The sequence below is a fragment of the Mastomys coucha genome, unplaced genomic scaffold, assembly GCF_008632895.1.
Source record: "Mastomys coucha isolate ucsf_1 unplaced genomic scaffold, UCSF_Mcou_1 pScaffold12, whole genome shotgun sequence".
NCBI classification, from domain to species: Eukaryota; Metazoa; Chordata; class Mammalia; order Rodentia; family Muridae; genus Mastomys; species Mastomys coucha.
The window spans coordinates 35486527-35509921 of NW_022196894.1; the positions used below are offsets into that span (position 1 = coordinate 35486527).

The following is a 23395-nucleotide window of genomic DNA, read 5'->3' on the forward strand; positions in this document are numbered from 1 at the left end:
TCCTGGAACTCACTTTGTAGACCAGGCTGGCCTTGAACTCAGAAATCTGCCTGCCTCTGCCTCCCAAGCTCTAGGATTAAAGGCGTGCATCACCACTGCCCGGCAAGTGTCATTTTCAGTGGGGAAAATTGAACTGCTCTAAGCCATCCATGTTCTCATGGCTACAGAGGAAGCAAGATAAGAGGCAAGTACCAGCAGGATGGGAGTGAGAGCTTAAAGGGTGGCAATGGAGGGTATAAATATAGTAAATATGTGTGCAAATATCACAACCAACCCCATTTTTGTGTGCTAACCTCAAGGAAATAAAAAGACAAAAATTATAAGCATTTCAGAGAGTTCTGAGGATTAAGCCACCCACTAACATTTATTGAGAGGTTACTGTGTTCTACAAGTTTATTCAAGATGCTAAATATCCCATCCTACCTTTCCAGTGCTAAGAACTGATCCCAGGACCTCAAACAAACTATTCAAATGTCCTACTATTGAGTTGCTGTCAAGCCATTAAGTTCATTTCTATTACTGTAACAAAATAACAGAGCTGAGGTAATTTATAAAGAAGGGAGAGTTACTTAATATGAAGTCTAGGGGCTGGGAAGTCTAAACATGGTTGAGAGTATGTGGCGAGGTCCTTCTTGTTGCACCCTTATGAAGGGTATTTCATGGAGAGGCAGAGAGCTATACGTGCCTGGCTCTTTCTTCTTCTAATAGCATCATGGAGCCCCCACTTGCATGACTTCATTTCCTCTTATTTACCCAAAGCCCTATTTCATTGACATGTGAATCATGGGGTTAATTTTTCCACACATATGAACTTTTAAAGTACATGTGTTCTATGGTTTGGATAAGGACTGTATGAAATGAGCTGGTTCCCAGAGAGGCGCTGATATGCAGTGGAGCTTTTAGGCAGTAGGGTCTTTAGGTCAGTGGGAGGAGATCTAGTCTCAGATCCATCTTGATATTCCAGCCATGGCAGAGGCCCAAAGCCTGGGGCTCCTCATTCTCAATCTTACACTGGAACCTCCAAAGCTATGAGCCAAAATAAACCTTTCTCTTTATAAGTTAAGTGACTCAGGGATTTTGTTATCACAATGGAAGGCTGACTAACACATTTAAGCCAAAGCCCTGGATAACAAATATAAAATCCTCAGCCTTGCATTCAGGGGCAAAGTCACATTTGGAATCTAGGTTTCGCTCCATGGTGACTCTTTTTTTTTTTTTTAAGTCCCATGAAAGACTTTAGAAAGTCTAAATATATTGTATCTTGGATCCTCTTTAAGGCACTCTTGCCGCATTACTCCAAGGATCTCCAGTGGATCCATCAAAGCCTAATTTCTTCCCACATAAACTAGTTCCTTCTCCCCTAAGATTGCTAGATTTGCTGAAGACTTCTGTGAGTCACTCTTTCGTTCATCCACCCCCGCTTCCCTCCTTGGCCTAAAAAGTCAACACTACTGATCATCCCGAACCTGCTCCAACCAGAGCTGCGCTGGCTTAAGCAGTATGGTCATGGCTTTACCCACAAGTGACTTAAACATTATTGGATGATGTTACCAACTTGTAATAATTTGTCCATCTCTAGCCAGCCAGTGTGAAGATTATCCATGTCACCCAGAGCAGCTGAGTCCATGGCAGATTTGGATGGTATCAGTGAATCAAGGCATCTCAATATGGAAAGGGATATTCACACCATCCAAGCAAACTTCAGTCTCCTAACTTTAGACATATTGAGGTTTCTTCTCTCTCTTTCCTTTTCATCTCTGGACATGAATTTCAAATCCCTTTCATTAAATGTTAACAGGGATTCTTCTCTATCTCCCTCCTTTGGAAATGTTAAAGAATTTTTAATTTAAATGTTGAACATCCTTAGAAACACTTTTCAAAACTCTTTTACCACCTCACTTTTTAGTGAGTAAAAGTTTATTCTCCAATAGAATTTGCAAAAGTAAAACAAGCAATTGGCTTACACTTGGGAAATAACATTTGGACTTCTATGAGCAGTGTTCTCCAGGCTTATATTTATTCACCTCTTCAACCATTCAATAAATATGCATTGGTACATACTATAGGCTAGATATCATAGTACAATCTATATCATCATTTTTGAAAGTCTTAATTAAATTCCATATGGGAGGAACTCTTCAATGATTGTATACAGTATGAATAAAATAAATGGTTATGAAATTGTAGCTTTATATTATGCCATTGCTGAGCCACCTAAAGAACAGGAACAGTACCTTCAAAGCTTGGAGACTGAGAGTCCAGGATCAAGGGGTGAGAGGGTAATGTCTGATAATGGCTTTTCTCTTTGATCTATATCTGGGCCATCTTCCCTCTTGTCCTCACACAGCCTTTCCTCTGACTATTTGTTGGAAATGAGGTAATTGTTTGATTCGTTGTCTTGGTACTCTGGTTTCAATTCTTTTTTCTTTCAAAAGACCTTTGCCTATATCCCAAGGCTAGAAAACCTTCAATCCTCCTGCCTCAGTCTCCCAAGTACCTGAATTCTAACTCTTCTTAGGCCACCACTCCTAAAATACCAATTTTATTATTTAATTTAACCTTATTTACCATTGAAATCTCCCAAGCAATTTCACTGGAAGTCAGAGCTTCAATATATTAATGGGGGAGGGGGGGCAGCAGTCCATATCAAAGAGTTTTTTTTTCAGTCACAAAGTGTTCTTTCACTGTCAGATGTGTCAGATGCTCTTCTCTAAGAGCTCATGGGATTCCAGTCCCCAGACTCCGTGACCCCATTTTTACAATAAGAAAAGCAACCCAACAGGGGAAATGATTTGCCAACAAAAGCCAAGTCTTGCAGTTTGCTCATGAGTGGCCCTCTTGGACCGGGGCTTACCACAGTGACTTTTCTGCAACAAATGTACTAGGCTTGTTGTCCCAGGAAACATTTGTGAACCCCAAAAAGTCCACCAAGGAGCCAATAGGGTTTCTTTATTTAAGCTCAAGCTTGGGCCACACCACCATCTCTGACACAGAATGGGAAGGAGCCCCCTGCCTAGTTTTAGGCCATCATTTATAGAGGCAAGAAGTGGGTATCTAGCCTGGTACACATCTGATTGGGGGAACATTATGGCCTTTGACATAGTTGGCTGGTGCTGGGAGCCAAACCATAAACTTAGCTTCCTGATTGTTAAGGTTGTTAGGAAGTGAAGTGTCAGGGGCAGGCTTGTAACCTGGAAAAACCTGTTGGGGAATAACCTAGAAACTGGTACTCAACACAGGTCTTGTTGGGGAGTAGTCTGGAAACTGATGGTAGGCTCCAGTTTGTTAGTTAACTGGAGTTCAACCTTAGATCAGGTTCTCTAAGATGGAGTCTGACCCCAAAAGATTTGGTCTCTCAGGTAGAGCTTCTGGACTCAGCAGGGAATGTTCTGTACTATACTCTGAGGGCAATTTCTTTCCGTTCCCTTCGTATTCACCAGAACACATCGGGGCTCCTGACCAAAATCTATTGCCTGAGGATCCAAAGTTGAATTCCTTTTGTGGATTCAGGGCTTATCAGAACAATTCCAGCATCTTTATCACTCCTTTTGAGATAGGTACTTTACAATCTGAACAAGAACTCTGTGCAATCCAGTGCCATCAGACCCAACAGAGACAGTATTCTTCTCCCTGTATCATCTGTCCTTTGAAGGAAATCATTTTTTACATTGGTGAAGAAAGACTCCCCAGGGCCATTGCTTCAGCTAGAATGTGGGCCCCATTGATGGCAGGCTCCCTTACATCAGCATGTGGCTGTAGTTTCACCCCCCACCACAGCCTCTCTCCCCTTGTGGCTTGAGAGCTGGAGTACTAGAGAAGACTTTGGAAAACTGAACAGCAGACCTTGACAAGCCATCAGGCCTCTGGGTCAGTTTTTCCCTCTCACAGAAGAGCCTCTTTTCTGCTAGGCAGGGATCCATTTCTACCTGAAACAGATATCTAACCTTCAGGCAGGCTGCACAGGTGTCCTAGAGCATCAGCTAGGTAGCCAGTAGCAATGCACTTGCAACTGTGCTGTCTCCCTGCCCCAATGTGCGCTCTCTCCCCGTTTTATCCCTCCCTCTCCTTCTATGTGTGAGTGTGTGTGAGAAAGAAACACACAGAGAGATCTCCTTCCTTAATATTTCCTTCCCCTTCTCCCCTTAGATTTAATAACTCTAAAGCTTGTATTATTTAAAAATCAATGTTATCTGGAAGTTAGCATTGCAACCACCATGTCTAGCTTGAGATGCCACAATTTGCTTTGGCTGGATGGTTTATTGCTTGATTGACTGCATAGACTTTTCTAAGCATGACGTGTGCTTGGTTCAGTAATGCAGTAGTCACCGAATCTCTGAGTGCTGGAATGTTTAGAAAATGCTGATGCCTTGGTCCTGTTTCCAGAGGTTCTGATTTAATTTGGTCTTGGTTTCAAAGGCCGTCCAGTTGATTCTCATGGGTATCCAGGGTTGAGAATCTCTGGTTAGCCCTGAATGGTTGCCAAGGCAACAATTGATCTGATACTTAAATATCTTCCTCTGGGAAATCTACAGTGATGACTCTTTTTCAGGTGATTTTTCTCCACTGTACAGCAGCAGGGGCAGTAGGCAGTGGTTAGTAATAGACTATGGCCACCCCTTAAAGCTGCAGCAGCTCCTGGGTGGGGATGTAGCTCTGTGGTAGAGCATGTGTTTTGCATGCACAGAGTTCCGAGTTTGGTTGCCAGCACATATACTATCCTACATGCTCAGCTGTAGCTATGGCCCTTCCTGCTGTCAAGTGAATTTTCTGCTAGGTCTGTAGTTCTCAGCAGGATATTGACTTAAAGAGATAGGGGAATGTTTTGACTGTGTGTGTGTGTGTGTGTGTGTGTGTGTGTGTGTGTGTGTGTGTGTGTGTATGTTTTGGAAAGCTACAATGTGAAGGAATAGAACTGGTATCTTGTGGGCAGGAGCCAGAGGCAGTGCTAAGCATCTCTCCATGCATGGGGCAGCCCTACAACAAAGAATTACCCAGCACAAAATGTCTCACATGTATGCCAAGGGTTGGAAGCCCTTTCTAAGCCCTTTCATTGCCCCTTGTGACCCAAGAGGTATCATCATGAATAGAATCAGTCCTGAAGTATTTGCTGCATTCTGAAGCACAATTTCAGTGGTCTTTTTCAAACCCACATTTTGCATCATTTTGTAGTGGTCTCAGAATGTCATCATCCCTTTTGCTTTTAAGAAATGATGGATGCTGCCTAACTGTGTGATATGCCTAGCAGCACCCTTTCCATTTGCTCCTCTTTTCCTGTCTGGCTGCCTTCTCAAAATACAGAACGAGCAGAGTCCAGCACCTGGATGGAGTCCCTGCCCATCCAGCCTTCACCAGGCCTAACAGCCAGTGGAGCTAGCCCCAGGATTCAGGTCACTCCAGATGTGCTCTGGGCTTCTGGGCAGATGAGCTCCCAGGCTGGCTGCATCAGGCCCTGTGCTACATTGATTAATAAACACTGCACCTGTACTTTCAGCAGGGCCTGCACCTGCTGATTTTTCTCCCCACTTCTTTAGATCAGTTCATTATTGAATTAAAGATCATTGCGATTTAAAGTGAACCATTGGGCAGCCCGGGGAAAAACGCAAGGTTTGGGGAAGAAATTGAAGCGGGCACTGCATTTACCAAATCCAGTCTCAGCTGGATGCATTTTTCTCTCTCTTAAGGAAATAATTCAAAACTCCAAGGGCTGGAAGTAGAAGTAGAAGCTTCCCCTGCAGTGTCAGGAGCCCACACAACGAAGTCGGCATGCCAGGAAAGGGAGCTGATTATAAATAGCATGAAAGCAGCATCAGTCAAAACTCACAGATGTGCCTGTGCAAAATGTTAAAAGAAACACCTTCTGAGAGAGGGAACGATGGCTTGGCTTCATTTTTATAATTGAATGGACTAGGAACAAAGACACTTTATATTCATATTAAACACACACCCCTACAGCAGATACACACACAGAGAGAGAGAGAGAGAGAAAGATAGACAGATACAGAGATAGAGAGAGAAACAGAGACAGAGAGAGACGAAGAAAGGGGGAGAAAGAGAAAAGGAGAGGGACAATTCCCTACAGCATACACACATACACACCCCTACAATATACATACACACTCCTATAGCACATATACACAGTCATATACTTCTAGAGTACACATACATACATACACACACACACACACACACACACACAGAGAGAGAGAGAGAGAGAGAGAGAGAACCACTTTAAAGAGATGATAGATAATCATTAGTTCTAACATAACACAATCACAAATGACCAGAACCTCACAGAGGGAGCAGTTGTCCATTTTCTTCTGTGTAACTCAATCTATTTAACAAACTGTGGTTTCCCCCTACAAAGTCATTTCCCTGTATGGATATTTTTTTTCCCCAGCTAAGATGGAAACCATTTGAGATTCCAAAAGCATCTCAGAAGAAAGTGGACTTTGTGAGCGTAAGTCAATATTCTCCACATCTTCCCACTGCCCTTCTCTGTCCTGCGGTGAGTGATCTAGCCATCTGCAAACTGAATGCAGAGCAGCAGCCTAAACCGGAGGTGGAGGCGGCAGAGACAAAGCCACCTGTGTGTAGCATGGGGGCTGGCTGAGGGATGCCTTACATACAGGCACCATATGGCTCCTGACATCAAAGGGCACCCAGGAGCTTTTTACCTCACAGAAAGGCCAAGGAGGGTAAATTTTCCCTTCCCTCGAGTGCCTCTTCTCTGGGTTAGAATGGGTCTTAACCATTTTGACCCATGACACCTTTGATGGTTTGGTAAAACCTGTTCATTTATGCATTCATTTATGTTGTTGTTGCTGTTTTTTATTACTTGGTGTGTCGGGTGTTTGTTTGTTTGTTTGTTTGGTTTGGTTTGGTTGAGACAGGCTCTCCTCCTGCAACTCAGGTTGACCTTGAACTCCTGAGAGTCCACTTACCTCAATCCCAGCCACTGGAACCACTGCTATGAGCCATCACGCTTGTGGCTTTGACTGGGTAAAATAAATTACATCAAATTACACAGACAATTACATTGAAATGTGATGATAAAAATATTTTTAAAAATCGATAGTATTTGTTTTGTTGTTATAAACATGCCTCCTAGTTAATATACTAGGTCCTAAGACTTATATGAAAATCCAATCACTATTGTATGAGCCCAAATGATATTTTGAGATATCTGTGATGTATGATATTAAAAGGTCTCAGTCACTGACAAAGTGACAGGCACCTCTACCATGGCTGTGGCGTGCCACCTGCATTCACAATACTTGAAGGAAATGATAAACTTCACAGAGATTAGTAAAAATAAATACAAAGATAAATGTCCCCATCCAAGAATTTGAAGTCCCTGAAAGGGATACCGGGGCTCAGATTCATCACCTTAGACAGCAGGTAGAGCAGCACAGGGCTAACTGGCAAGCCTTCCAGATAGCTGCAAATGCTGGCAGGACAGGGACACCTGCGTCCACAGCAAGAAGTGTGTGGGTGAAGGGACTGGAGCTGTCAGGGACTTGTGCTCCAGGAGGACAGAGGAGAGTTCTGCCGGCCAGCTTGGCTCACACTTTACTTAGGGGCACTCCAGGTGCAGTGATAGCCCAAACTGTTTAAATCACCTTGAAGCCTTTATCCTTACAAGTGTCCCCCATACCTTGTGAGCACTCACTTCAGTAAACCTTTAACTTATCCATTAAGGGACAGGAGAAGAACAAACTTGTGAGAGCTATGGATATCCAAGGAACAGAACCCTCTCTGGTTTTGCATTCTGCCTGCAGGTTTGGGGCAGAGTAATGTCCTAAGAAGTCTCTGCTCACCCCAGCCCCGTGTCAGGGATCCTTGCACTGAGCATCATCTGGTTCCATAGCAAAAGGACAAAGTCTTCCCCTGCTATGCTCTGGGGAAAGTAACCTGGCCTTCCTCATGAGAGAGGGCTGCTCCCAGGGAAGTGTAGACTTGAGGGGACACTAAATGTCAAGAGAGGCTTCAAGACCTCTCCCCACAAAATCCTTTTACCATTTATCCCCTCCTTCCTGAAGGTTTCTCTTAATCATAATGAATCATCTTGAATTCATTTAAAGAAATGACTTCATGCTCTCTAAGTTCATCTGATGTGGTCATTAAGGGAGTTCAGACGAGATCACAGCTAGCTAGCATCTAAGATGGGACACAGCCTACCAAGTGTAAATCAATACGTTTCAGGCAGACTTGATCCCAAATGGCCCCTAGGGTATTCTCCAAGGGAAGAATACAAAACCAGGTTTCAGGACTCTCAGGGACCAGGGGCAGGACTGAGTCTCTTAAACACTACCCATTCTGTCTCCCCTCTCCCAGGGCTTGCACACCTTATGTGGAGCAGGAGACATCAGGTCTAACAATGGGCTTGCTGTGCACATTTATCTGTGTAACTCCTCCATGGAGAACAGGTAAGAGGCCCAATTGATGGGGCATGATATACCTATATCCTAGTGCCTGTTGGCCAGAGAGTGAAGATGGAATAAAGTTACACATGAGCAAACACAGTTCTTTTATAATTGTCCCCCTCTCAGAGAAATGTCGATATGCATTTATTAATAGTAACAAATAAGAATTTCTGGGCTGTCGAGATGGCTCAGTGGGTAAGAGCACTGATTGCTCTTCCAAAGGTCCTGAGTTCAAATCCCAGCAACCACATGGTGGCTCACAACCACCCGAAATGAGATCTGACGCCCTCTTCTGGGGTGTCTGAAGACAGCTACGGTGTGCTTATTTATAATAATAAATAAATCTTTGGGCCAGAGCGAGCAGAGATCCTAAATTCAATTCCCAGCAACCACATGAAGGCTCACAACCATCTGTACAGCTACAGTATACTCATATACATAAAATAAATTAATTAATTAAAAAAAAGAATTTCTATTTTGACAGCCTCTTGTGACATAGACAGGAAAGTCAGGTAACGGTGTAGGCAGAAAAGGAGAGGTTAGGGTCTTGTGATGAAGGAGCAGCTCAAGTAGGTAGGTTGGTGACAAATAGTTAATTTCTAAGGATCCCTAGGGTTCAAGTCCAAAGTCATGCTGTGTGAGCAGTTATGAAACAAAGTAACAGACTTGGCTTTTGCTAATAGCTACTAGCTCTGTGTAAGCTTAATGTACCTGCACATTAATTAGTTTTTATACTGAGGTTTTTAAGGAGGGTGTGTGTCACAGCACCTGTGTGTACAAATTAGGACAGCTTGAGTAATCTCTTCTCTCCTTCTACCATGTGGATCCCAGGGATCGAACTCAGATTCTCAGCCTTGGTGGCAGATGCCTTTACATGCTGGGCTGTGCCAATGACCCCCATATTCTCTTTTGTTTTGTTTTTTAAAAAAAAAGTAAACAATATCCCTACCTTTTCTTTGGAAAGCAGACCGTCATGGCGGCTTTGCATGCAACTTCTAGAACAGTGGTTGTAAACCTATGTGTCGAGACCCCTTTAGGAGTCGCCTATCAGATATCCTGCATATGATATACATTACATTATGATTCATAACCATAGCAAAATTACAGTTATAAAGTAGCATCGAAATAATTTTATGGTTGGGGGTCACCACAACATGAGGAACTGTACTGAAGGGTCACAGCGTTAAGAAGGCTGAGAACCACTGCCCTCGAACTACACTGTTCTTCAAGCTGAATTCTGATCTTGCTGACTTAATGAATTTATACGAGCTATTCAACTTTTTTTTTCTTTTTTCGGGGGGAGGAGGGTGGTTCTCTGTATAGCCCTGGCTGTCCTGGAACTCACTCTGTAGACCAGGCTGCCCTCAGAACTCAGATATCCGCCTGCCTCTGCCTCCCAAGTGCTGGGATTAAAGGCTTGCGCCACCACCGCCCGGTGAGCTATTCAACTTTTAAAAGATTATTTTGATTTTTACTTTACTTTATGTGTATCGATATTTTGCCTGCATATATATTTGTGCACCACGTGTGTGCCTGGTGCCTGTAGAAGCCAGAAGAGGGTGTTGAGTCCCCTGGCACTGGCCATGGGGGCAGTTGTGAGCAACCATGGGAGTGCTAGGAAGAGAACTTGGCTCCTTCTGACAACAAACAAGTACTCTTAACTGAAGAGCCATCTCTCCTGCCTTAGCTGTTCCACTTTTGAGTCATGAATCAAGGCCAAGATCACAGCCCTGTAGGAAGCACTGGAGACCTCCCTTCGGGTCCAGCTTTGTATGAGGGCACGCGCACGCGCGCACACCACACACACAAACACACACACACACACACACACACACACACACTCCACTTAAGTCACATTGGCTTCCCTTTATTTCTCTCTAGCTGCCCATTAGCCTCCTTGTTCTGGGAGCACCTGAATATGCTGCTTCTTTTGCCAGGAGCTTCTCCTTTTGCCTACACGATACCTTCAGATCTCTTGTCCAAAGCCTCATCAGTAGGCAGGAGGCCTTTGTTGTCTCCCCAGACCAGGGCAGGTCCCAATTTCTTCTTGCCCCGACCTTGACTTTCACAGCACCGTTGTGAGTCGCCATGATGGCGGTCTGCAATTGTGTGCTTCCGGTCGGAGCCTGCCAAACTCCAGGCTCCCCAGGGAGGCTTTTGCTGATCAGTTGACACCTAACACCTGGTTCGTGGTAGGCACTAAATAATAATTTGTGGAATGAATAAACTTGTCCAGAATGTGTTAAAGCTGAAAATCACAGAAAGTACTCTATAAATTTCAGGTGTTTTTACAACTCTGATGGGGATTTCCTGATTGGTAAGTTCCTGATTGGTAAGACTGACTGATCCCTAGCCCCAAGCTATATTCCGGTTGGGTTTTGTTTTGTTTTGTTTTGTTTTGTTTTTGTATTTTATTTGCCTGCATTCCCCCATCTGTTTCATTAAATGAAGTGCCATCAACAAGAGTGAGGTCCAGACACCATTGGTGGTCTGGAAAAGATTCCTAACATACCTCAAAGTGTCCAGTGTATGTTCTGGGCTTTCTGCCTGTGGCTGTCTCTGCTGGGCCTCTCTCGTGGGAGATCTTGGCAGCTGCATGAAATGATGTACCTAACATGACTAACTTATTGGGAAAATTCTGTTTGTATTTAAACTCTCTGAAGGAAAGCCCATTTATCATCAACGACCATGATTCAGGTACAAATTTTATGAGACTATCTAAAATGGAAGGCCCGGGAGAGGTATTGTGGTGTTTAGTATTAGTATTCGGAGAGCGAATATTCCTGTGGAGTCAGCTGACATGCAGATGGCAGCATTCGGGCTGAAATGTCAGAAAAGAGCCGTTTTCTGTGCTGTTTCTGTGGCCCTTTTGGGTCAATTTACAAAAGTGTATATATATATATATATATATATATATATATATATATATATATATATATAGAGAGAGAGAGAGAGAGAGAGAGAGAGAGAGAGAGAGGCTCCTCTAAGTAGAAGAGAGGGTAGAGAGATTCTGAAGAATTTTCAAGATCTTGTAGGCAGTAAAATAGCTAACTGACATTGTCAGAATATAGTTTACCCCCAAGAGATGCAATGAAGGTCTCCTCATTTGCAATAACAAGCAAATACAAGCCTTAAGCTCTCAGGTTCTCCTTTGAACAGGATTTCTCACTACTTTTCCCTCCTCCCCCCAGTTCCCCAGAAAGGGAAGCTTCTCATTTACACAGAGTTTGGCAAGATGTTCCTGCAGCCCAATGAGATCTGCGTCATTCAGGTTGGTAGTGAGCCCCTTCTCCCCACCGCCTCTCCCTAACTTGGGAGCAATCAGATTTTTCAGCTGCCACTGCTATTTCTAACACTAAAATGTCTCTGTCATGTCTGGGCAACAGGGAGGAGTCAGAGTTAAAAGGAAGGCTTCTGGGTAAGCGGGCTTTAGTGCCTGCTTTGTTTAATACGGCACAGAATCATGAGAGTGTTTACCACTGCCTTTCCCTAAGCGTTCGTAGTCTGCTTAAGGCTGTGTCAGAGACAGGAAATGGTAAAGGTATTCACAAATACATTGAGTTTTGGCTAACTGGGGGCTGCTCTTATCTCTGAACCCAGTACGACATTAATTATTCGTATGACTAGGAATTAGATTTTTTTTTTCTTTGTGACCCATCTTTTTATCTGCTCACCTGGAGCAGCAAACTTGGAAACACGAGCACTTTATTTCTGCATATAGCTGCTGTAAGGATATGATTTATGAGGACATGCTATGCTTCTCTGTCCTCCAGAGAGGAATGCGATTCAGTGTCGATGTCTTTGAGGAGACCAGGGGCTACATCCTGGAGGTCTATGGCGTCCACTTTGAGTTACCTGACCTGGGACCCATAGGTAAATCTTCACCCTAAGCCTTGCTTGAAATACATCTCCTTCTATCTCTTCCTGGCTCTCATACTCGAACTTCAGCTTCCCCTCTCCAGACAACTTCCTTAGACCAAGTGCCTGCCTACAAAATATATGAACAGCAGAAGAAGACCCAAACCAATCTATTATAAGCGTCTCTAAAACAATAAGACAGAACGATGGCAATAAGGGCACTGAATGGGTTTCTGGTTAGATGTTTATATTACAAGGAGTGTCAAAGGGGATCACAAAAAATAGCTTCACCAACGATGAGACTTAAGATTTGATTGAGGGGTTGGTGTGATGGCTCAGTGGGTAAGAGCACTGACTGCTCTTCCAAAGGTCCTGAGTTCAGATTCCAGCACCTACATGGTGGCTCACAACCACCTGGAATGAGATCGGACGCCCTCTTCTGGTGCGTCTGAAGACAGCTACAGTGAATTACGCTGGAGCGAGTGGGGCCTGCAGAAGGTCCTGAGTTCAATTCCCAGCAGCCATACATATGATAGCTCATGGCCATCTGTACAGCTACAGTGTACTCATACACATAAAATAAAATAAAATGAGATTTGATTGAATTCTTTTTTTTTTTTCAAGTCAGAGGCTCTTATAACCCAGGCTGACCACTAACTCTCTCTAGATAAGAACAGCCTTGATCTTTCTGGGTTCTGGGATGATAGGTATTCACTACCATGCCCAGCCCCATGCAGGGCAGGGCACTGAACCCAGGGCTTCCTGCTAGACAAGCACTTTACCAACTGAGCTCCTTGGCTCTGAGATTCTGTTGATTGTTGATGGCATATTAAAGAGAAGTAAAGAGAAAAGGGAACAGTTTAAGCAAATGTATGCAGATGAGAAGAAGCTTTGTGAATAGTGTTTTCTTAAGTCAATGAGCTGTGTGTTTCCAGCCATAAAAAAGGGCTGGATTCTATTGCCCTGGAAATAGAAACTGGACTGGGGGACATGTGACCTTTGAATGACACATTTCTTCTGAGGTACTCCACAAAATCCATACACTTAACAGTAACAAGCATATTCCTACATTCTGTGAGGGAGCTGGAAACAACAGTCCCTGCGAGACAGATGAAAACTTCCAGACAAGCTCTCCCAGCCCCTAGTCTTCCAGCAGCTGAAGGGAGGACGTGAAGGAATGAAAGGATGATCTTACGAGCACATTTTCTCAAGCGTCTCTTGGAGAGAGCTGGAGAAATAGGCCCCTGGTTTCGGCTTGGGCCATACCTTCCAATTCTTTCTTTCCCTGTCAACAGCTTTTCAGAGCAACAAGGACAGGCCAACATGTGCCTTCTGGTCACTCCCCTGGGGATCCAAATATTCAGAGGAAGGTGGGAGGCAGCAAAGAGGCAGCTGGAGCCATGGTGGGCCGTCTGTCATCCTGCTTGCCACCCACTCTTCCCACTTTGGTCTAGCTTCCTGCTGCTGTGCAGGCAGCAGAGCCTCCAGGTTCCACAGAGCATGTACTCTCTGGAAAATATATATAATTTACTAACCAGCTGGGTGCTTTTTTTTTTTTTTTTTTTAACCCCAGGAGCTGGAAATGATAAAACACTCCCCAGGCCTCTCCTCTCTGAGTTAAATTATGTTTTTGCACTTACGCTTTTTCATATTTTGTTTTTTGATTTATTTTCTTTCTCTGGAGGGAACACTCACTCCTGAACAAAGCTAAGCAGGCGGGTCCCCAGTTCTTCCTCCCTGAATGGCAGGCGTATATTTTTTTTTTAGGCTGGACAGCAGCTTTATAGTTCTGGCTTTTGAGTTCTGGTTAGCCGACAGAGGCCTGCCTGGGACAGTAGTTAATAACCTTTTTATATGAGATCAAGATCTGAGGACATGTAGGAGAGTCCCCAGCACTTCCTTGGACAGACATGTGCTGTTTCTGTGGGTCTTCCCATCTCTTCCTCTCCCTTTTCCTCACCCAGAGCATGTGATTAGTGATGAGGTAACGCATGCAAAAGCCATAGGAACCGTAATCACTCCACAGCTCCACAGGACACTTTGAAATTTTCTTTTTTCAACCAAATCTCTTGGATCCTCCTACAAATCTACCAAACTAGGATCCAACCGATTCTGTAGTTGAGCCTAGGATCTCACATATGCTGGACAGGCACTGAACCGTAGCCCTGACTGGGAATCCAGCAAGACTTTTGATGAAGAAAGTATTCTGTGGAATGGCTTGTGACACAGAACAAGATCCCCTTTGACTTTGGAAACATCTAAATGGAGTTTGGGTTCCTGTGTTTTCTAGGAGCAAATGGCTTGGCCAATCCTCGAGATTTCTTGATCCCCGTTGCCTGGTATGAAGATCGTCAAGTACCGGGTGGTTACACTGTGATTAATAAATACCAGGGCAAGCTGTTTGCTTGCAAACAGGTACAGTGAGATTGTTGGTAACCAGGGAGTGACTGTGGAGTTATAAAGCACCGGCCAAGGCCAACCTTAGGTACATTACATACACCCTTTTGTCTTTATTACACACTAAGGTACTGCCAATTACATAGTCATGAGAACAGGTCAGATGTTGATAACTAATTCATGGTGCTCTGTGGCAGAACCAGGGTTAAAACCCCCAAGTGTTTGACTCTAGAGATTATGCATTTCTTCATCTAGCAATGAAAATTTAATATTGTGTGGGTCTCTATGAATGACATAGGAAACAGCACATAGAGGCTTCCTAATATGATCTTAAAAAGAAGATGACTCGCCACAAGGAGAAGCCAAGATTGATATTCCTCAAAGACCACCTTATTTTAGATACAAATGATTGATTGTTGGCACAAAAGGAAAAGAATTTAGTTGATTAGCTTCAATTATACCAGAGGCCTAGTAAACTGAGGACATGAAATTACAGGCAATAATATAAAATTAATTTTTAGACATGACAACATTTTGTACCTTCTGTAAGGCTGTCACATAAGAATAATAATATGATATATAATCTATGCTATAATACTATATGTTTCTTCTGTTTATTTTTTGAGACAATGTGTCATGTAGCCCAGGCTGACCTTGAATTTGCTTTGTAGCTAGAGTGATCTTGAATCCCTGATCTTTCTGCTTCTCTCTCCCAAGAGAAAGGATTATAGGTGTGTACCATCATGCCAGGTTATTACTATGTACCATTATTTAATATATTAAATGTATAATGTCAGAACAGATTGATCATGTAATAAATGGCATCTGATAGTTCTTCTGTTACTATTATTTGTTTAATTTTTTATTTGTCTGATTTACTTTCTATATGAGCCTAGCACTCATTATTTTCCTTGCATAGCACCAGAGGGCCATGCCAGCCAGCAAAGGCAAGCCAGTCTGAAACTTCTACTGAAGCCCTGGAACAAACAGCAACATGCCATCCTCATATGCTCTAGGTCAGAATTTTTCAGCCATTGTTTAGGGGCCATCAGTATTAGAAACCTTTGGACAGCCTTGTGTAAAATGCTCACACCCATATTAATACTCTCACCTGGCAAAAAAAACAATAACTTCTGGGGTATTAGAAGTAGATAATGACATGAATTTTAAGTATGTTCCCAAGATTGTTATTATTATTCTACATACAATTGATAGATAACGCCCATTTTGTCAGTAGGGAGCAGCTTTCTACTTCCCACCGGGCCCTGTGATGATCACACTGGCCCATTCTCCTCTGCTTAAGTCTTTGCCATGGGAGGCAGGTACTTATCTGCAAAGTAGCCTAGCTACCCAGTTTGTTATCCAGTTTGTTGGGTTCAACCTGAAGGAAATTAATAGGGGAAGGGATGATAGTGGGGCATTTCTTTCCCTCTCTATTCAGTTCTTCTGACCTGATCTAGCTCCTGCTGAATAGCTTCAAAACCAGGTTACAGTACCTAAGAAAAGGCACTCAACAGATCTTTCACCAGAAAAAAAAAATATATATATATATATATACATACATATATATATATATTGTTGGAGAGAAAGATAAAATATAGTTGAGAGTATTCATACTCCAGATATCAGCAAACACTATAAATCAGAGCTTTGTTTCTCCAGAAAACTAGCTATAAACATTTACAAATATAGCCTTTTTTCATGGTTCTAGATCTTGCTGGAGTTCTACAAAAGCATTTTCCCCTCTTATTTCTCAGGCCCAGGAATGCCAATGCTTGCCTCCTGTTGCAGGGCTCAGATACCTCAACACTCCTGGGCATTCCTCTTAGCTCTAACAATGCCTTGTGGGTAGTCATTTCCCTCAAGTCTCTTCCCTTTACTCTTGAGAATATCATAAATACAATGACATATAATCATATGCATCACCATTTCCCCATCTTCCTCTTCTCATATCTGCTTCAACAGTTAGAGCTACCGACGTGTGCAGGGGTGTAGGACCATTCTCAGAAACATGGGAATCCTCCCGGGGATACATCTTCAGTTCCTGGAGGCCTAGAAATCATCTATGCTATTTATACCAGAGTTCTGGCTCGCTTGATCTTGTGCACATCATGTGCTAGGAACCTCAGCTGCTATGAGTTCGTTAGTTTGATAGCCATGTCATGTGTAGAAGACAATGCATTCCTTCCCATGTTTCAGCTCTTACATTCTTTCTGCCTCTTCTTCTTTCAAGATGGGCCTTGAGCCTTAGGGATGGATATAGATATCCCGTCTAAGGATGAACACTCATCTCTCTTATTCTTAGCATTTTGACAAGCTATGCATCGTGAACTTTAGAATATTCTGCACTGGATACTTTTTCATGACTAGATGCACAGCACCAGTGAGGAAGATCATAATCCTGTAAAGCATAAAAGTGATCTATCCAAGACAAAACCAGGAAGGATATTAATGTCATTCTGAAATCTCAAATATTTAGGCTGGATCTCTTCGAGATGTCTTCTTTCCTGAACTTCACAGCAGACATTGTGTCTATGAGAAGTTCCTTTAGGCTGCAAAGCCCTGGAGAAATATCACAGCAAATGCCTGCTACGCCAGGAAACAGATTGTTTGAGAATTGCTGGCCTCTACAGATTCCCACAGTCATGTTAAACATTGAAAAAGGACTGCTTGATGGGTGTGTGCTAAGCTTCTTCTATACGTAGGATGAGACTGACTGCTGCAGCTTAGGAACTGGAAAAGGGGGTTAGTGGCAAATCCAGGACCTGGGAGAGAGTGTGTGAAGCAACCACAGAGAGATCAAGTTGAGCTATGATTCTCCCAAAGGATGCTATGATTAAATTTAGAACAATATCATATAAAAGAGGTTTTGTCAGTAAATATTGTAACTTTACAGCTCCAAAAACACTACATTCTAAGACCATGCTTTCCTCGATTCTGTGATTAGGATGTCTCTCCATTCAATGTAGTGGCCTGGCATGGAAACTATACGCCCTACAAGTACAACCTAGAGAACTTCATGGTCATCAATGCGGTGGCTTTTGACCATGCGGTAAGTCTAGACCGTGAAGGGATCCTGGGGATGGGACAACCCTTGAACGGGAAGGACCTAGCATATACCTGTGGCATCCACATATCAAAGGTTTTCAAGGTCATCCATGCAAAGCCTCAACCAGAACCAGACCATGTGACTTTTGGTGAAGGAATATGTTACTTGGCAAATGAGGAAGCTAAGAAATACTCAACCCAATTTACTTCTCTCCAGAGTAATCATAGCTTCCATGCATGGGTAAAAGGAATGCTGCTAATGATAATAACGAAGTCTGGAGGAAAAATCATTTACAGGTCTGGAGAAGGTCTGCACACCTTGCAACCTGGGGCATGACTCTGCTTGCTCGGGCTGCCCACCTGCTCACCGGTCTCAGCTTGTGGCCCTGGTTGGCAGCGAAGGGCAAGGAAGCCCTCTTCTAAAGTTACTCAAAGGTTGAATGCTTGAATTTTTTTTTTTTTTAAAGCCAGATGTTTGAACTTGGTCATATTTTTCAGCCAATTAGGGGGCCACAAATAGGTCCCTGGTCTCTGGTCCAGGCTCCCACGAGCCCACATGCTTGATAAAGTGCTAATCCTGAGACCTCGAGGGTAAGTTCATTTTGCAGTGTGCTTCATAATAGATTAACTTAACCCACAAGCTGAGGGATAATTGGGGCAGAAGGCAGAGAATCAGAAATAGAAGGATTACTCTGAGCCAATTCAGCTTATCTCTAGGGTGACAAAACTACCTTTCTGAACAACCTCAGATTTTAATAAAACCAAAGGGGAAAAGAGAAAATCAGGATGCCCAACCCAAAGCATCACGAAGAAGCACCCTGAGACCTTGGTAAAGCTCTGTTTGAGCCTTCCTACCTTTTCTTTCTTTTAATAGTCTCAGACCGTTCCCCATGACAGAGAAAAAAGATGGTAACTCTCCCAGCAAGAAGGACTGGGTTGATTTTTTTTTTGTTTTGTTTTTGGCTTTGTTTTTTTTTATTTGAATGTGTGGACGTTCCAGCTTCTTCTTACTGCTATTTTAGTTATTTCCCCTCCAAATTCAGATCTGATCTTCCCACCACTGCTTTTGAAAAACCTTTGCAGGCCCCCCCATGGTTTAGGATTAGGTCTGAGCTCTGAAGCATGGCATTTGATACTCTTCTCCATCTGTCCTTGGGCTCCTTTCTCCAGTACCACATCTTGCCCCTCCTTTGTCCTTCACTGCACCACTGGTTTTAACCTTCTCCTAGCTTTACAAAGTCTCTGTGTATCCCCATATCTTTTTCTCTGATAAAATCCCTGGCCCATCTTCCTCTTTTCTCTTCTCCCTCCCCCTTCCCTTCTTTTGTTCACTATTAAAGGTTTATTTCAAGTCATAGTTCTTTGACGCTTTCCCTGGTCCTGTCAGAGGAGATGAGAACAGGTGGTGACAGGGAGAAGGGTTGCTGTAGGTCGAGTACACCATTATAAACGTAGGAAACTGTCAAGGGACGAATTCAACAGAAAGTTATTTTGAAAAAGAAATAGCCACTCTCTCCTCTCCCCAATTAAAGTTAAAGGGGTGGAGTATAGATTCCCCATCTTTGAATCTCTAGCTGTCAACACCACACCTGAAAGTGAATACAGATCATCAATTAAATTGAATCTTGGGTTCTCCGTCTAGGAGTCTAAGTTCTTGAAAACACATAATCTCATCCCTCAGCATATCCCCCCTCTACACTACCACTGTGTAAATACTCAGAATCTAGAAGTCGATCAAGGAGTCAATCAAGAGTCAGAATTAGCCAGACAGCTCTCAGACATTTCCTGACCTCTGATGCTCTGCCTCCCAAGAAGCATGGGCTTCCTCTACACCAGGCTGCAGATGCTGGTTTTGTTTGTTTCCCAGCATTCTCTGAGCAATGCCACACTCTCTGCTACTCAGCCTGGGAGTGCAAGTAGGACTCAGGCTCTCAGAGCCATAGGATAATAAAGCACCACCATGTAAAACTCAGGCAGGCTAAAGATGCAGACGTCAGTCCTCTTATCTGGTGTGAATGAATTTTGCTTCAAGCACAGCAAGAGAACAGTCCCAGGAGTGATTGCGGCACCTCAACCAGAGCCTAAATATCTAAGCCTGATCTGGGTCACTTAATCAGAAACTGTCATTTGAAACCGCCCTCCTGCGCCGGTGACACACTGTCCCTCTCCAGTCACCTCCCGTGCTGTCCTACGTTCTGTCTCCCCTTGTGTATTTGCAGGATCCTTCCATTTTCACTGTGCTGACTGCCAAGTCTCTCCGACCCGGAGTGGCCATTGCTGACTTCGTCATCTTCCCACCTCGGTGGGGGGTTGCAGATAGAACCTTCAGACCTCCTTATTACCACAGTAAGTCTCCCTTTCACCGGAGCACACCTGGAACTGAGAGCCGCCAGCAAAGCAGCTAAGCTCTGAGGACAATAGCCAGGTGGTGCTTGGACCCCCTGCCTTGACTTGAGTTTGAAGCCCTGCCTCTCAGACTGTCCTTGGGCGTTACAGGAGTCTGCAGGAGGATGCAGCGACTAAACCTACCTCCTGTTCCTCTGGGCCTAAAGAGGTGGAGTGTGAAGGAAGGATACATTTCAGATCTTTTCTTTTATTAGATATTTTCTTTATTTACATTTCAAATGATATCTCTTTTCCCAGTTCCCCCCCCGGGGGGGGGCGACAACGGACGACTACGACAACAACGACTGACGACAACAACAACAACAACTCTGTTCCCTCCCCCCTCCCCCTACTCACCCACCCACCCTCTCCCACTTCCTGGCCCTGGTATTCCCCTACACTGGGGCATAGAACCTTCACAGGGCCAAGCGCCTCTCCTCCCATTTATAACCCACTAGGCCATCCTCTGCTACATGTGCAGCTGGAGCCATGAGTCCCATCATGTGTGCTCTTCAGTTGGTGGTTTAGTCCCTGGGAGCTCTGAGGGTACTGGTTAGTTCATATTGTTGTTCATCCTATGGGACTGCAAACCCTTCATCTCCTTCAGTCCTTTTTGTAACTCCTCCATTGGGGATCCCGGGCTCAGTCCAATGGATGGCTGTGAGCATCCACTTCTGTGTTTGTCAGGCACTGGCAGAGCCTCTCAGGAGACAGCTATAACAGGCTTCTGTCAGCAAGCACTTGTTGGCCTCTACAATAGTGTCTGGATTTGATGACTATATATGGGATAGATCCCCAGGTGGGGCAGATATTTTTTTTAAAGGGTGGGGAGTAGTGGGAGGAGAGGCCCTTTTGTTTCTTTGGAGAAACAAAAATCTGTTTCAAGAATAAGTAAATTGTTTTTTCTTTGATTATTTTGGCAAAACAAAGCAGATTACAATCTAAACTGGGAGATAGACTATTGTGGAAGATGGAGGTATTATTAATTAAATTTTTTCTTTGACAATTTTATACATCTGTATAGATCTATAGATTGCATATAGATATATAATGCATTCTGATTGCTCTCACCCCTATCCTTTCTAATCTTCACCCATGCCCTGGACAACCCCTTTTGTCTCTATGGAGCCCCTTCCCACATCCCTTTCCTTTTATTTACTTTGTGTCCCTCTGAGTTTGACCAAGGCCTTCTCTATGGCCTTGTGATTGAAATTGTTCACCGGAGTCTGGCAGGTACACCAATGGCTCCACACGGAAGACAATGGCTCCCCATCATAGATGGCTGGCTCCCTTCCCTTGCATCCCCTAGGAGTGGCCTATAGTTCAATGGCAAGGAGGAAGTTCCCATCAACCCCTCCCCCACCATCACTGGCCATGGGGAGGATCTGTCATGTGCAGCCCCTGCACAAGTAATCAAAGCTTCTATGAGTTCACGATTACTTTGGCTGTAGTATACCTAGAGGATAGGGTTTGCTGTCCTTTTTCCTGTCTTTGAGCTTTTATGTTATTTCATTCTGTCTTTCCACAACACCACCTTAGAGGGGATATTATACATAATTCATTTTGGGCAGCCATGAGACTCAGAATTCACCAGTGTCCACTGCAAATAGAAACTTCTTTAAAAGAAAAAAAGATTTATTTATTATTATAAATAAGTACACTATAGCTGTCTTCAGACACACCAGAAGAGGGCATCAGATCTCATTACAAGTGGTTGTGAGCCACCATGTGGCTGCTGGGATTTGAACTCAGGACCTTCGGAAGAGCAGCTGGTGCTCTTACCCACTGAGTCATCTCACCAGCCCAGAAACTTCTTTGATTGAGGTAGAAAGTAGCTTCTGTCCAAGAAATGAGGATGGATGTTTAGAAGGAAATTTTATATCATGTGTATGTAGCTAATCATCAGTAGTAATTTGCCTTGCAGGGCCTATGACCTCCCAAGGATTAGCATTTCAAAACCAAGCATAAGATCCCTTATATGTCACAGGCCTTAAATCTAGAGAGCAGTTGGTTGCCCTACGATAGTCACACCACTACTGCTCATGTAGGCATATGTTGCAGAGTTGGTAGAATTGGTGGAATTCACTTATGAGTAAGACCATTCGATGGCTTTTCTCTGCCAGCCAAACAGCTTGTCACAGAAGATAGCTCAAACAAATCAATTTTTATTTTATTTGTATTATTATGACTAATGATTATTGGCTAGTTTCTAAGGCCATTTTATAAGGGTTTTTTTTTTTTTAAGTTTTAATTTATTCAGGTCTTAGAACAGCAGCAAGAGAGAGCTGATATCAACTGTCTCTCTGTTTTCCAGATGAGACTGGCACTGAGAGTAAGCAGGTCTCCAGGTCTCACAGTTAGTTAACTGCAGGGTCAGGACTTAATTACAGATTGTCTGATGCCAAGGCAGACACATGTGACTGCTAATTGACATGACTAGTGCCGTGGCCTGGACATCATACACATCTGGAAATACTGATTCAGTCGGTGGTTGCATCTCCAAGCGTGAACAAGGTGCTTCGCAGCTGTGTTTGATGAGTTTGACATTTTTAATTGTGCAAATTAAAGAAGGTCAAAGTACAATTCTGCTTCCAGGAGAATTTTACAATCTTGAGCAACTTTAGAGTCTGGAAAGACTCTAACGTGCATTTTCAACTGGAACGTTTTAGAAAACAAATCATTTTCTACAGTTCACTACAGAAGCTTCTGTTTTTATGAGATGCCTCTCTGTAACAGTTCCCAGGTACCCGAGCTTAACTGTGGACAGCTGCACTGAATGGGTAGTGTAAGCATTTGGGAGGGTGGGGACTTCAGGCTGTCAGGATGAAAGAAGGCCACTTCACAGTCAGGTGACAGCCAGTCTGCCCTTTTGAGGTCACCATCAAGAGTATCCTTTCTCTTTTAAGTTTGTTCTCCAGCTTACCTCTCCCAGAGTTTAATTCATTGACTTTTAAGTAGAAACTCAGAGCGCCTGCACTTTGAACTACGGAGCCAAAGGCTTCTGACCCAGAAGGTCTCCAAACTCTGTGTTGAGAACAGTGGTGAAGGGCTTGTCTCCCCTCCTGGGAAGAGAGACAATGAGAGCACTGCTGTGCTCCCAGCTCTCAACCCACTCCTTAATCTCTGTTTGTACTACAGACTGCCTGTACAGTGGGCCTTGTGAAGTGCCTCCTATGACGTGCTTAATGATTCGTCCCCAAATAACATCTTATAAACAAATGGTACCCTGAGTTGGTTTAGAAAAAAAGCACAGAATCCCAAGTTAGAAATTAGTTTTATCGGAG

The 23395-nt window shown here is 43.6% G+C and overlaps 1 protein-coding gene across 1 annotated transcript in view; it reads left to right on the plus strand.

Annotated features, from left to right (window-relative positions):
* Hgd (homogentisate 1,2-dioxygenase) overlaps nt 1-23395 on the plus strand; it is a 54173-nt gene that overhangs the window by 25442 nt on the left and 5336 nt on the right. The window contains exons 5-12 of the mRNA XM_031364686.1: nt 6398-6457; nt 8335-8426; nt 10706-10740; nt 11615-11694; nt 12197-12296; nt 14572-14696; nt 17626-17730; nt 19946-20072. Coding sequence (XP_031220546.1) covers nt 6398-6457; nt 8335-8426; nt 10706-10740; nt 11615-11694; nt 12197-12296; nt 14572-14696; nt 17626-17730; nt 19946-20072 — 724 coding nt within the window. The remainder of the gene's footprint in view (nt 1-6397; nt 6458-8334; nt 8427-10705; nt 10741-11614; nt 11695-12196; nt 12297-14571; nt 14697-17625; nt 17731-19945; nt 20073-23395) is intronic.